This window comes from Pezoporus occidentalis, unplaced genomic scaffold (assembly GCF_034315485.1).
Source record: "Pezoporus occidentalis ecotype Australia unplaced genomic scaffold, CSIRO_AGI_Poc_V1 ctg77, whole genome shotgun sequence".
Classification (NCBI taxonomy): Eukaryota; Metazoa; Chordata; class Aves; order Psittaciformes; family Psittacidae; genus Pezoporus; species Pezoporus occidentalis.
In genome coordinates this window covers 3,884,723-3,900,514 of record NW_026916126.1, presented here as the reverse complement: position 1 = coordinate 3,900,514, position 15,792 = coordinate 3,884,723, and the positions used below count along the sequence as shown (strand labels likewise).

Here is a 15,792-nt window from a genome sequence, read left to right as displayed (position 1 = left end):
TGGGCTGTATATCCTTCTGAGAGCAGATGAAGGTAGCACAGAAAAACATCAGGAGGTACTAGAAATACTCTGAGAGCATGGTTTTAGTAACCAGTAACAAATTTTTATTTGGTTCAATCTCTAGTTAGTATATATTTCCATAAAAGATCCAGCATGTCTGGGCTGCCAGTCCCACCAGCTGGAGTATGAAAATTCGGATCTACTTCAAGAGTAGATCTACTACTTAGAGGAAGAAGAATCTGTCCACTCAACTGTCAAAATACTTCTAAATATTACCACAATTCTAAAATTACGTAACAGAAACCTGGGTGACATTTCAGAGATCTACACTGAAGTTCTGGGATTTTTGTGTTTGAAGATCTGTTTTTCTTAATGCAAGTATTCAGTTAGCATGTGCATGTTGTTACCTTCTTGGCCACAGCAACTGTGTGCACAGGGTAGGATGTGTTTAGACAGTCTTCTTGACATATGTTGTAGCATCATATCATTTGGCTCTTAAAAGCATGGTTAACAGTTTCTGACTGGCTGGCATGAGTGTGGGGAGAGTACAGCTCTGTTTTCACTTGGAAAGGATGTACACAGAGGTGTAAATTGCAAGCAGATTTTCCTGGCAATATAGCAGCAGAGTGGCTAACTTTGAGAGTGAGTCCAGCCACCCTGGCTTTCAGCTCATTTAAATTTGGTAACTGTCAAGTAGGGGTACTGCCCTGTCTCAATTTCCCTCTTATTAGATGCTGTTATATGGCACTGGGTTGTCTGCTCCTTTATCTCCTATGCTAACAATTTTTTTGAAAATGTTTCTATTTCCCAAACTCTTTCAAGAGTTTGAGGGATTCACAGTTTGTCAATCTGCTATTTTGCTGCAGGTGGAAGTTGCAACTCCATGAACTGACAAAACTTCCTGCTTTTGTACGTGTGGTATCAGCAGGAAATCTTCTAAGCCATGTTGGTCATACCATCCTGGGCATGAATACAGTGCAGCTGTACATGAAGGTTCCAGGAAGCAGAACACCAGGTGAGTATAGTATCTTAGCATGAAAAAAATGAGGTTCTCCTGCTGTGGTATTGATCTAACTGCACTGCAGATTTCCATGTCTTACAGCATGCCTAAATGTGATGGAATTGTACAAACTCAGTATTTTTTTAGTGTCCTGTTTAACTGAACTGTGCACATATGAAGTACTAAATTACCTTATAGTGGAAATTCCTGGATTTCTGCAATGCTAGGTAATTACCATACTAACGTCTTGCACGCAATACTGGATTCTTTAAAGGGAAAAAAGAAGATGGGTTTATATAATTGGACATTACTTATATTTTATACACATTGAAAGTTTTTATAGGTTTCCAGAGTAGGCCTTGTGCAATCATAGAAATTGGTACACTTTTGCTTTTCAGATTCCTTACTGGCTGAGGATAGGACTCAACCCTCCATACTGAATAGTGCTGTGTTAGGACACTGGACTGAGACTTAAGGGATCTGGACTAAATTACAGCATTTGTTTTTTCTGAAGTACAACTTCAGAAAATTCCACTAGGGATTATGGCTTAGTTTTTGAGTTGTCAAAAGAAGATAAAACACTGGCATTTCTACATTGATTTTGAAAGCTCTTTCAGAAAGATTTACTTACTACTTGTCTGTTTAGTGCCTGGAGTCACAACTTCTGCTCCTGACTGGGACTGTCAAGAGCTATCATAAAAGGCAAAATCTAAGCTTTAGTATCTTGAAGCATTTTTATTTCTATAGAAAGGGAACTGCTGAAATACTGGTCGGATTCACAAGATCGATAGCTCAAATTTTTCATTTCCCACAAACTAACAAAAGCAGAATTTTATTGTCACTGGTAGCTTAATTGCATTTGTTAACACTGTGAAGTACCTAAATAGTGTGCATGTCATAAAAAAATCTGTACAAAAACTTGAACTGTGATGTAGGGGGTTTAGTGATAGTAGCTGTTTATTTTCATAGTATTACTTTGACAGATCAGCCTTACATAAAGTGTTTATTTTCCTCTACATTTCAGGTCATCAGGAAAATAACAACTTTTGTTCAGTAAACATAAATATTGGTCCAGGTGACTGTGAATGGTTTGTTGTCCCTGAAAGCTATTGGGGTGTCATGAATGACTTCTGTGAAAAGTAAGCTGGGTGTGCTGTTTGTTTCTATCAAGTTCTCTGTGCTTTTGTCAGACCTAATGGGGGGAGATTACTGAGGGTGTTTTAAGTGGACATTATTTTATGGTGTTTCCATGTAGTCAGAAAAGTACTTTAAGTCAAAACGCAAAATCTAGAGTTGGGAGTTTGTTTTGGTTTTCTGAGGAGTGATGGGGTATTTTCCTGGAGATGCATGCTGTTAATCTTTATTATGTTTCGTGTACATGGTGTACACTGGTATTTTGGCATGGTTTCTTGCTGCATCTATAAGGAGGGTTTAGTTTACTCAGACCCCAGGAGGTGTTATGGCATGCTTTGCCATATTTGTAGCTTGCCTGAGGAAGTTGAGGCGCTCTGACAGTCAGGGAGACACTCCAATATTGGGATTTCTATGTGCCTGCACATGCACCCTCAAAAAAAAAAAAACAACAAAAAAGAGGTGGAGGAGGAGGAATTGTGTCCCCTGATCATGCTAATACTCAAACCGTAGCCTCTGAAGCTGATCTTACAGGAGAATTTTTGTTTCTCATCTTGTGGAGTTAAAACTGGACTAAGCTCTTGACATTTCTTCAGAGCTTTTCCAGGGCTCTGCAAATTCATCTCAGTGTCTCTGAACTCTCTATCTTCTTCCTGTCTACTGTCAACTGTTCTTATTTCATCTACTTGTACAAAGATTAGCCATCTCAAAATTGTAATTCCACTGATTCAATTGTAATGTCTCTGATGACAACATGCCTTTTACCCTCATGATAGTGTCCTTTGAAGGTGACAGAGAATCTAATATCTTGGTAACCTCATAAAATGTCTAGAGTGCCTGATAGAGGCACTGAATTGTCTTTCTTGAAAACTGTGAATTACGAATATCTCTCATGATGCGGTATAAAAGCAGGATAAAATCGGGGTAAGGATGGTAAAGAAACATGTGTGTTGCATAACCATAGTGGAAGAGTTAATCTTTAGGAAATCTATATGGAGGTGTTTTTTCAGTACTTCTCAGGAGGGTCAACATTTCTTGGCTGAATGTAGCACACACCTTTGAATCACAGTTGAGATGGTGCTAAGGGGTTGCTTGTTGCATGGATAAGCTTCCCGTACATACACTGACAGTAGGAGTCCATGGTTGGCATTGTTCAAAATGGAAGGCATTCTTAAGAGCTGGTATGGTCTGTATATGAAATCAGTCACTGGTCAAAAATGCAGTATTTGGCATCAGTGTCACTAGATCTGAGCAATGATTTCGCTGCCTCAGCATTAATAAAATACTGGGAAATAGAAAGTAGAACGTAACTGGAAGCCATAAACTGACTTCACACAGGAGCTAGATGGTTTAGTGTTTTAATTTATTGCAGGATATGAAATGTGGAATTAGGATCAGGAATTTCATAGATTAAACTTTCCTTTTGACTTGTCCTCCTGGGTCACTGATTAGATGCAGCAAGTGTTTATCATGGTGATCAGCTTTTACAGGTAATTTCATTGAAGTATCACTGTTTGCTGATAAATGCTGAAGTCTTCATTTTTCTTGTTGTTTCAGGAATAATATGAATTTTCTAATGGGATCTTGGTGGCCAAACTTGGAAGACTTGTATGAAGCCAATGTCCCAGTTTATAGGTTTATTCAAAGACCCGGGGATTTGGTGTGGATAAACGCTGGCACTGTTCATTGGGTTCAGGCTATCGGCTGGTGCAACAACATTGCATGGAATGTTGGCCCTCTTACAGGTATGGCTGAATAGTGCCTGTGCTGAACTACATAATTAGGTGATAGCATACTACTTACGCCGTGGAACCTACCATTTCTTACTAATTTGCCATGTTGTTTTACTAGATTTAAAAAAACAAACAAACCAAACAGACAACCCAAAACTGTACTGTATTTTAAAACATGATGTGTTGAAGCTTTAAATAATGCTGCTGGTAAGAGGAAGCAGAAAGAATGCAGTCTTTGCGCTTGTTCATTTAATATGCTTGTAAAAATTAACAGCTGTCTAGCAAACACTAGCAGAATAAAATGTTTATATTGAATTCATAGACCCTCATAGGCCATTTCTTAGCTTTTTTTCTTAAAATTTGTTCTGCCCAGCAGACTGCACTACGGATTGCATATGAATTTAAGCACTTGTGTGGTCTTAATGTTTTGGGGACAGTGGGTACCTAATTGCTCTCTAGTGAAATCATCAGGAAATTAGAACAGTTGTAAAATTTTGTTAATAAAGGATTATTAGGTTTTTCAGACTTACTGCTCTAGAAGTCTTTAGTTTTGAACCAGGATCTTGGAAAGTTTTTAGATGCAAGAATGAAGGGAAATTTTTCAGCTAAAATGATTGTGAATCGTTTGAAGAGAATGTACTTCCAAAACCCCCTGTTTTCTTAAAGAGTTTTAAGGTGCGTCCTCATTTCATTATGGTGCAATAAATAGTATATCCAGGATTGTAAGATTGACTGATACGGAACTCACATGTTCAGCCACAGTAAATTTTGCCAAACATTTCTTTTAAAAGGGTGGGGTGAGTAGGCTGCATAATGACAAAGTTTGACCCATTGCAACAAATCTCTCAAGGTGTAGTCTTTATTTTCAAGACAAATTATATACTACAGCATTGTAAAATTATGATAGAGTGAATAGAGATTCAGACGTTTCAAGTTCAGGCCATTTGTTTTTCATCTGCTATATTTGAAAATGTATGAAGTAACCCTTTTTGAAATATTGCTCTGTGTTCATCATAGAAATTGAGCACTTGTCAGTAACTTCACTGGTAGTTGTTGCTGCTGTGGTATTGTGTGTTCTTTAGCATCAAAAATGCACTTTGTAAAAGAAATTCTGTAGAATTCAAATGTAGTTGGAATGAATGGGTCATTAAAAGATACAGCCTTAAAAGATATAAATTTGAATTATAATCAAGTTATTTTCGCTGCAGCTGATACTTATTTTTTAATTTCACTAATTGCTTCTGAAATTTTGTTTTTGTACAGCCTGTCAATATAAATTGGCAGTGGAACGGTACGAGTGGAATAAACTGCAGAGTGTTAAGTCCATAGTACCCATGGTTCACCTTTCATGGAATATGGCTCGAAATATCAAGGTCTCAGATCCAAAGCTTTTTGAAATGATAAAGTAAGTTTTATTTATTTGAACATTTACTGTACCTTTTTCCTCTTCAAGCATAAAACAGTAATTGATTTGTAAGTAATCCTTTATAAGGATTATAATTATAAGGATTAATAAGACTTCTGTTCCTGAGAATCAAGCCAGATTTGGTTTGTATTCTGTTTTTCAAAGAATCAAGATATTACTAATTTTACTGTGTTTTAATTGTTACTGTTGCACAGCTTCAGAGTGATATAATTTACTTTCTTGTTAAATATGCCATAGCCTTTGTGCAGCAGTTTACAAACACGATTGAATTAGATGACAAAAACTGTTCAGAATACTTACTGTAAGAAAAAAAAACAGGTCATCAACCCAAATATTAGAGTGTTTAGTCATTTTTACAGCAAAGTTAAACTTAGTTTTATATTTCTAGAACCTCTAGTTAGTGCTCACATTCTGTCATTTGGAGATTCAGTGTAAATGCTTTAAATAGAGTCAAGTAGGAATTTGAAAGCCTCCTACCCTTTGCTTTTTCTTTTGAACAATGAATTACTTGATGTGCAAAATGATAATTGAGTTTAGTGACATTTTCTGGATGCATACTCCAAAATGCAGGAATAGTCCAGGCTTGGAGCATCTTTAGTAATTTTCTTCAAATAGTGCACCTTCAAGCAAATACTGCGTATTTCATGTTGCAGCACCATTATACCTAGACTGAGGGATGAATAAACAGTTCACCATGTATCATAGGTTTGTCCTAAAAAAGTGGGGAATTAATTCCAAAGCAAATTAATTATCATGAGAATACTCTGGTAGCAGCAGTCCAGTTTCCTTAAGCCTTAGCCAAGGAGCATCTAGCTTGAGCACGTCTTCAATATTTTCAGCATACTGGATCTACAAGAATTGAATCCTTTTTTTAATATGGCTTGAAGTGGACCTTCAGAAAAAAGTGTGGGTTAACATACAAAAAAGTTCAATGAAAAATAATTTCTTTTTTTCCCCAGTAGGATTTATTGATGACATCTGAGTGAGACACCTTTTACAGCAGGATTTTATTTTAGGCTTGAACATCTGTATTGCAGAGTAGTAAAATTGGTAAAATGATAACGTAAGAACCAAGAATGTTGGAAGTTTAAGACAAGTTTGTAGTCACCGCAAAGCTGGATTTTGGACTAACATTTTATGTGAATAGTTCCTTAAAAATCTAATAACTAATATCTAGGGTAGAGAAAGCCTTTGCTGAAGGCTTGACTGTCTTGCCCCTTCAAATAAGCTGTTAGTGTTCAGATTCATAGTGTCACAGAAGGGAGAGGAGAAACTGAAGAGATATAGTGAGAAATAGGGGGAAAAGAAGCAGGGTGTGGGAGGGAGGAAGCCAAAATGTCCATTAAAAAAAAAAAAAACACCAAAAAAACCCACGGCACAAACATATTTCACAGTTATCTTTATATATCTTCCCAAGCCCAGCAGGCATCTGCTCAGAGCAGTTCTAGAATGTTTTTGGCAAAGTATGATTTTGATATTTCAGCCACCTGTATTTTGCATTTGCACAAGTTTGGGGGCTTTTGCCGTGGTTCAGGTTTAAAAAGAGAAAACATGACTGAGCATAGTATCCTTTTCCAAGCGAGCTTACAATATTGTGAAGAAACACAGAAGACAACATGGTAGTTTCCTGTCATCTTGCTGGCTGACAGCAGCTCAGCCATTCCTAATAAGACACCTAAATTTAAGGTGTAGATTAAAAATAAACAGAGATGCTAAGGAGTGGATACAAAATTAGGTCTTGCATACATTTGTGTTTTCCAGTCTACTGATACCATTTCCAGTTTACTTGGATTAAGTCTTCCATCCAAGTTAGTTGTCAGCCAAATCCCAAGTACCATGCTATGTGTGCAAAAGGAAGATCCAATATTGAGCTCTGGTTAAATACATCTAGTAGCAGTGACATGAGAAAACTTCTTTATTGTGGCCACTTCTAAATCATGGTATAGCTGTTCCTAGAAATAGGTGTCACCAGAATACACAGTCTAGTTAGTATCTGACCTTGGCTTTGTAAGCATACTGGAAATGCGTAAACCTTGATGCATAACTTTCCTGTGGACTGCTTGCCTGCAGGAAAATAGCACCAGCTGGCAAGTAGCTGCTGTCCACTTTTCCTGGATTTTACTATGTACAAAATAGAGACATTTGTGTTTATATATATATGTGTGTGTGCGTGTATGCGGGTGTATAAAAACACTTAAGAAATAGTGATTTCTGATACAGCTGGTTGAATTCATCTTGAATAGCTGACTTCTCATTTGTCACCAGGAAAAAAATATATCGGTGACACAGCTGTCGTCTTCTTGCCAAATACAAAGTCTCTATCTAAAATTGCACACTGAAGATATCTGAAGTCTTCAGGCAGTTTGACTTCTGTCTCTGAGGCTTTTTAGGTATCAGAATAGTACAAAAGAATATAGCTCTTAGAAAATAATAAAAAGTAATTTGTAATTCCAATTTGAAAGATAAATACAAATATGTCTTACTTGGTTATGTGAAAGGAACCACTACAGAAAAAAGTAAAGTTAAAATTCAAGGATACATATAAATATTAGGAAGCAGGTAAATAATTAAAAGAAATAGAATAGCACTAGGGAAAAATAATAGGAGACTTTGCTTTTGGAAGAAATCTGAAATCTCCTTACATTTTAGTTAATGTGCACTTCAGTGCTCTCTTGCTAGATAAAAGAGCAAAAACTGAAGCTTTCCTCATGAGATTTTTTTAAAGATATTAACAGTGGAATCATGAGCAGGACCACAGGCAGACAAAATGATGTAAAACTTGACTGAGGGACCCTCAAGAAAAGAAAAAAATAACTGCAGGCCTCTCAGATGGAAGCCAGAAGGACTTTTAAAAATGCATCTGAGGAAGAGAAAAATTTTAGAGGTAGTGGGAACATTGTAATAAAGGCTTAAAAAATTAATTCCAGAGTAACTGAAATACTAAGTTCTTTTACAAAAATAGTTCTAGAAACGTAAAAGAACATGACATGGGAGAGAGGATTGTTACAAAATCATGAAGCCAGATAAAATACATTTTGGATTCAGTAGGGAAGATACATTACTGAAAGGTATAAAGAGGTCAGTTTTGCATTGCCATGGGGATGGTCTCCACAGTTCTAAAGGTTTCACTGGATCTGAATATTCAGACAGGTTTTTTACTGCCCTTCTAGAATAAATCAGGACATCTTCCTGATGTCCATTTTAAATTGTACTTAAATACTTGAATTTGACTGAATGTGATTTAGTCATACAGTTTACAGCTTGATGAGCTGTTCAGTTCTCTTCGAGTTTGGTATATGAAAACATGATGTTTGATCCAGAAACATGCTTTCATTTTTGCATTATTCTTACGGTAAGGGTATTAATGAAGCCATAGACTTGGTTTGAGTGAAGATGAATGGTCTGAGTGGAAAACAACAAGAAGGGAATATCTCAAAGTAAGCCTAAAATTCTGTTAATTACTTGGAAACACATGAAAGAAACATTTTTATTTTTCTTTAATACAGATTTATATATTATATCTTTAAGGCTTTAAAATAGGACAAGGATTGATCAAGTTTGAAAATATTTTGATAGAACTCTTGAGCACTTTGTTTTCTGTCCAGTGTTTATTATTCCCCTTACATTTTTTCAGTCTTCCTTTTGCATCTAATGAGTAGTAATATAACCACCCTGTGGAGGAGATTAAAGGCTGCAAAGGCTGCAGCCCAAATAAATAGGATAGCTGAAAGCTAAAAATTATTGTAAATCACATTGTAATTTAGAAATCTGGCGACCTACTTTGCCAGCTTCTTTTTAGAGAATGTATGTAGCTCAGTGCTAGAAAACAAGTTAGATTTTTCTAGTACAGAAGAGAACTGTATAAAACTGTGAAGATAAAATTGGGGTTTTTGCAGGGGAACTGGGAGTTGTTGATTTGAGTTTGACATTTGACCAGTTCTTGTCTTTATGTCTTTTTTTTTTTTTTTTTTATGAAGGGACTGATTTTTCTAATACATATTCTTTTTTGTTCTACATGGAAGAAAATATTTTATATTTCATTTTTAAAAGGATTTTACTTACACTGTATGTAAAGTTTTTCTCTCAGGACTTGCAGTAGCTGAAAGTCTAGTAGTGCTGAGGGAGTAATAGGGTTTTTAGGATGTAAGTTAAAGCAGTTCTTTGGATTAGGCTGTAGTCATTTACACAAAATGTAAACAGTTTGAACTTAGAAGTTTGAACTAGCTTTTTGATAATAAATTCAGTGTTCAAAATAAAATACATTAATTGCTTTCAAAAACACATTGGTTTATTGTGCTTAAAAAAAGAGCCTCCCTGCATTCCAGTCAAAAATGAAAACATAAAGTTTGTTTGCAAGGCCAGGGGCAGTACGGAAAGGTCCATAATCATGTAGTTTGACTTCTACCTAAGTCATGAGTCCGGTGATTCTTAGTAGCCAGCTGTTTCTGAAATTGCACAGGAAGAGGAAATGCCAGGTACAGGGCGTTGAAAGAAATTTAATCCTTTTTGAGTCTTCCTATAAAGTTTAATACAGAACTGAATATACAACTCGTTTTGCTTACAGGTACTGCCTGTTAAGAACTCTTAAACAGTGTCAGACACTGAGGGAAGCTCTAATTGCTGCAGGAAAAGAGATTGTTTGGCACGGGCGAGCAAAGGACGAGCCAGCTCATTACTGTAGCATTTGTGAGGTCAGTAAATACATATGTGGGGCTTGTGTGCTATTATAATAGTTATTTAAATTTTGTCCTGTCTTCTGTTGTTGCTATATTTATATTGCTTTTAAGTTGCAGCATCTACTGTATACTAACAGCACATATATGTGATGCTGTACAGGCTTCAAAGAGCTTTATCAAGCTGTTTTTCTAGACATAGGCTGCAGTCTCTTCCACAGTACTTCCACAGCATTGCTACTCACAAGGTCAATTTTCAATTCTCAGTTACTATTAAAAGTTGTTATCCCTTCCTGCATAAAATTCAGTCTGCTCAGCTTCATTTTGAAGGTGTATCTGTCTTCATTTCAGAAGTCAACAGCCCCAAAAGAGAGGCAATTTAAGTGCATTTTCTTCACAGGGACACACCTTTTTACTTTCTGTTAATAATATCTTTAAAGTATTGGATAATAGTTTTCATGAAGCTTAACAGGAAGTAAAGTTTTCTTACCTCCTGAGAATGGGTTTCTAGTCATACTCTGACTGAGCCTCTTGGGTAGGACAGGCACATGACTGAGTAGTAAGGAAATAAATCATTAACTTCTTTTGCAGACAAATTTAAAAAGTTGTAAATCCCCACCTTACTGAGTAGCCCCTATTCAGAGTATGAATCATGCTTTGCCTGTATTGACCACAAGCTTTCCCACAGCGCTGTTCATGCACACATCATAAGTGCAATACTAGTGGGTTTGGAATATTTCACTTGCCAGAGCCTTAGGATAGATTTTCCCTGAACAAATGTAATTTTTCTCTTCTCATGCGCAGGTTAAGGTTGTAAATTTCGAAGAAAATATAGTTTCATGGTTTAACTTCTAAAAAATCAAACTGTAACTGTTGACTTTCTGTTTCCTGTCTAATAGGTGGAAGTCTTTGATCTGCTTTTTGTCACTAGTGAGAGCAATTCTCGAAAGACCTATGTCGTACATTGCCAAGACTGTGCAAGAAAGATAAGCACGAACCTGGAAAATTTTGTGGTGCTAGAACAGTACAAAATGGAGGACTTGATGCAAGTCTATGATCAATTTACATTAGTAAGTCAAATTAATAAGTGGGTGCATAAATACATTATTTGTAAAGCACTTGTAGACTGTCTTGGTACTCCATTGTATGAGTACTGTGGACTTGATTCAAATGGAGGTATGGGTTGTGTGTGATATTTGCTGAACAAAACACTGAAGAGTCAGAATTATGTGAAATAGTACAGTAACTTACTGCAGAACATAACCACTGAGTTATCAGGAAAAGTATGATGTTACAATTCATAAAGTTGTGGCTTTAAAAATCCAATAGAGATCACCTGAAGACCATAACTGGATCAGATGGAGATGGGAAGAATCAGGACAGTGAAGCTTGGAGAAACTAGCACCAGGTTCAAGAGCATCTCTAATACATTGGTTGTGGTATGAAGTCAGTATAGCAGCAGAGCATCCTATGCACTCAGACCCCTTCTTTCCCCTTCCTTTTCCCCACCCATCCCCTCCCAAATCAGCACTGTCCTTCTGCTTAGCAAGTGGATGCTCTCAAACAGTTCTGTCTTTTGGCTTGGGGCCTCCTTTGCATTTCAGTTTAAAGCAAAAAGCCTCTTTGCCATTATAGCTTTCTGCTATATATGGCAGCCTCCTGCTTTGAACTATGTCAGCACAACTGTCTTAACATTTCACCCAGGTTTCATTGTTTCAGGCAAAGATGGTTTGTTTGTAATCACAATGAAAGTGATGCTGGATTTTGTTCATAAGCCTTGCCTTTCCGTCAGAGAAAACAAACAGTGGACTAAGTGTTACAAGAATTTCATGTCAAATTAAATACAACAGCCCAGAAGTGGCTGTGTCTTTTGATTCATTTCCAGGTGCTGCAGAAAATGTATGTCTAGACAGTTATTTCATGTAATGCTAGCATGATAAGTTGTGACCTTTTGAGCCAAGGCCTCGGGGTTCAGCAGTAGAGGCTGGCAAATGTGCGGGACCACATCCTCTGAGTTTAATTCTTTTCATTGGTCCTACAGAGCCTGAGGTGGCTGAACTTCAATTCATACTTCTAGGAGGCCATTGTCATTACAGTTGGTGAAATACAGAAATTTCAAAGTGGTGTTATAGAAAAGCATATAAATAACCTGTTCTGAGATACGTCATCCAGTTGAGTGGAAATGGGCAAGAACGTTTTTGTGCGGACAAGAGGGGAGAGGGAAGGGTATTTTGTTGTGTTTATAACATTATATAGGTAACAGTTACATTGTCCCTAGAACAAGGGTTCTCAACCTGTGAGTGGCTCCCCCTCCCACAAGCGCCTGTACTTGCAGCCCTGAAGGGCATTAATGATTGTCCTTCTGTGAAATTGGTGTGCACACTCATTCTTTTAAAGGGGATACAGTCTCAGTTGAGAAGAGTCACAGCCTAAAAGTTGACATCAAAAGAGTTATGGTTTGTTGCAAGTCACAGGGTGAAGATAATTTCAGATGGCAAAGGTGCCGTAGGCTTAACAAAGAGGTTCTGTGTTTGGAGCAAACAGGGATCAGCTAGTGTTAGTGCTTCATAGGTGGGTAGTATGATACAGTTTAAAGTGTCTTTAAAGACTGTGAGCAGCTTCTTGAAGGGATTCCATGTCATGGCAGGACTCTTGAGCAGGAGAAGAGAAGGAAATGCCATCAAAGATTCAGTGTTTTGGTGGTAATGCCAGAGAGTGCAGTAATGGGAAATAGTTGGGTATCTTCTAGACCTTGTCTCCTGAAATAGGCAGGAACAAGACACGTAGCTTACTTCACTCTTGAGCCACTCTGGTGGTATCTTCCATGTTTAAAAAAAACAAAACAAAACAAAACCAGTCACTTTCTCCTCATGTAAGATGATCTGAGATCCCTACCACAGATCTCTGACTTTAGAGCTTCAGAGTTCTGTATAGTTGTTTAGGTAAAGGGGCAGGGGGGGAGGAAATGAAGCCCGCAAGGCTTTTGGAGAGCCACAAATGGACAGTCCTTCCCCCACGATAAACAGGTTGAGAATCCCTGTTTTAGAATATTTTAAGATAAATCAAAACTGAGCCCACACGGAGCTCTTTCCTGCCACAGTGGGACTTACATTGGCAGCTCACATCATGTTAACACAGACATTCCCACAGCATACTCCAGTCTGCAGTATAGGCAAAATCCCAATGCAGAGTAGTCATAAAATGCACATTGTATCTGAGTAAGTTGGAAAAAAAAATGCCAGTATCCACTTCAAAGAGTCCAGACCTATAAGACTGTAGTGCCTGTGACTTTGAACTCTCATGGTTATAATCTATGCAGGTTTTGGTTAAACAACAGAGTTCTACACCCTTGTAGAAAAGGTAATTTAATGTTTTCTTTTTCAGGCTCCTCCATTGCCATCCTCCTCATCTTGACATTTTTTCATGGACATTAAATGAAAACTTTTCTGATATTCAGGAAGTGACCCAGTTCTGCACCACTGATTTTTGTAGCTATCCCGTAAGGCTGCTGGCTGAAAGCTGTGTCTATGCAACCTTCCAAGTGCGGAGTGTCAACCAACTGGACAGGAGAGAGCACTGCCTCCTACTCCAGAACTCAAAACAAATAAAGCTCATCCAGCTGTACTTCAAAAAAATAATTCCATGTTTTGTATATATCTGACAAAACTGGCAACATTATACAGACTACTGACTTGAAGACCACCTCTTTTGTATTTCTCTGTTTCTGGGCTGATGAGTTGGTTTCATCCATTTTTCCCCTTCAGAATTTCCCTTGGAAAAAGTACTGGCTTAGCTGGTCATTTCTTTGTAAGGTAGTTAGAAATTTTAAGTCTTTCTTTGGGCAACTTTTTTTTTTTTTTTTTTTTTTAATGTGAAGAGTTAGGTGATATAAATTTTTTTACTGCTTTTATGTTTTTCTGTCTTGTTTTGAAACCATGACGGTTACACTTTTGGTTCCTAAATAAAATTTAAAACAATTAACAGCCAAGTCACAAAGATAAATGGGTTGCACATAGACTAAGGAATAAACTTCAGATTTGTGATTTTTGTTTCTAATCTTGATGTAAATTTACACTATTTATAAATACATATTTATTGCTTGAAAATATTTGTGAATGGAATGCTGTTATTTTTTCCAGATTACCTGCCATTGAAATTTTAAGGAGTTCTGTAATTTCAAACACTACTCCTATTACATTTTCTATATGTAAATAAAACTGCTTAGCATTGTACAGAAACTTTTATTAAAATTGTTTAATGTTTAAAGTTTTTCTATTGTTTGAGTTTTAAAAAGATTTTATGTACAGTGCCCAGTTTTTGTTCTTTTTTGATCTGATATATATATTTTATATATACTCTTGTGCTCGTGTATATATATAATATATATAGAAACTCGAATATAAATATGTGTATAAAGATTTAGAGACTAAATTTTTCTCATTTTAAGTTTTACATCTATGGTAGATTTGAGGTGTCTACTGTAAAGTATTGCTTACAAAAGTATGATTATTTTTAAAGAAATATATGGTATGTATCCTCAAGACATAGAATGACCTTCAGACTGGTTTATTGTTAAATTGCACTTTTTGCAATAACAGACCAATAAATAGTTGCTGCCAAAATGTAGTAGTAGAAGATAAGTAATGGCTAAACTTTAAAGCTCTCCAAGAAAATACTGGCTTTGACAGGAAGTTTGGCACTAGTTTTAGAGGAGGAATGAAAAAGGTGAATTTGAGTTCTGGGTGGGGATATTCTCTAGAATTCAACCAAATGGCAACTTCTATATTACAATATGTTCTATTAACAGTTTAAAAAGTTAAGACTGAATCATCTTGGCGTCATTGTTGACCCCGAAAAAGGACGTTGTTTTGTGGTATTCTATTGTATTTTCACATATTTTGTAATACGAATTCACTGGTAAATTTTTGAAGCACTAGGTTTATTTAGGACAAGTTTATAATATATCATTGTAACAGTTTGCAGTTTTAATGATGGTATTTATTTTAAGTTGCTCCTTTCTCATTAGCTTCTTGAAAATGCATTAAATCTAAATTTCAAAATTGATAGCTTTCTGATCGATCAGAGTTGACTGATGCAGAAGGTTCTGCATCAAACAGTTTCTCATAATTTCTCATTAGTGGGGTATGTTAGTGATTGCATTGTTAAATTTTTTGTAATCAATGTGAAGTGTTAAAGGCACAGAGCATGCTGATAGTTCCTTTTGAACAAAAAGAATCGCCTCTTACATTGTAGCTTCAAACGAAGGGTGTTTTAATGAAGAATCAGTACAGCTTGTCTAATGCTGTTACAACAGTTTAACTGTAGTTATAACTGACTTCCTTGCTAGTTCTTACAGCAGTTGGACAAAAGGGTATAGAGGTTGAAGAAAATCGTAACAAATGCTCTTGCCAGCAAAATTACCAGCTAGCAGTAAGGAAGGAGGTATTTGCAGTTCTGTAAAGATGTAAGTCTCAGCTCTTGATAACAAACTCTACAAACCGTAATTTTTTACTTATGTATTTTATGCAGTCATAAACATTGTAATCTTGACAAACCATGCTGCAACTGAAAAGCTACTCCTTTACAGTAGTCTTAAACCCAAATAAAAGCAAGATAACTTACCTCAACTAATGGTAAACAAAAAGTCCTCGTTTCTCAGTGCTGTAAAAGGATTTTGCTAACTAGGGAAAGAGCTACTGTGCGCTGACAAAAAGGGCTTTGTACCTTTCTTCCCATTTGGAAAAGAGGATGTGCCGTTACCAAGGAAGAAAATCCGTATTTCACTGATGACCAAGTAGACCAGATCAGTAGAGTGTCAGGCAGTATTGC

General features: G+C 36.6%; 1 protein-coding gene across 18 annotated transcripts in view; it reads left to right on the top strand.

Annotated features, from left to right (window-relative positions):
* KDM6A (lysine demethylase 6A) overlaps positions 1-15,590 on the top strand; it is a 157,750-nt gene extending 142,160 nt beyond the window's left edge. For 9 of the 18 annotated variants that reach the window (XR_009961508.1, XR_009961506.1, XR_009961507.1 and 6 more), the window contains 8 exons: positions 867-1,015; positions 2,025-2,139; positions 3,689-3,876; positions 5,128-5,269; positions 9,855-9,981; positions 10,863-11,033; positions 11,293-11,862; positions 13,348-15,590. Coding sequence is in view for 8 of the 18 variants with exons in the window: in XM_062602434.1 (XP_062458418.1) it covers positions 867-1,015; positions 2,025-2,139; positions 3,689-3,876; positions 5,128-5,269; positions 9,855-9,981; positions 10,863-11,156 (1,015 nt within the window). In the remaining 10 variants the exon portion in view is untranslated. The other 9 variants (XM_062602442.1, XM_062602439.1, XM_062602440.1 and 6 more) reach the window with 4 other exon arrangements.
* The last annotated feature ends 202 nt before the right edge of the window (positions 15,591-15,792 follow it).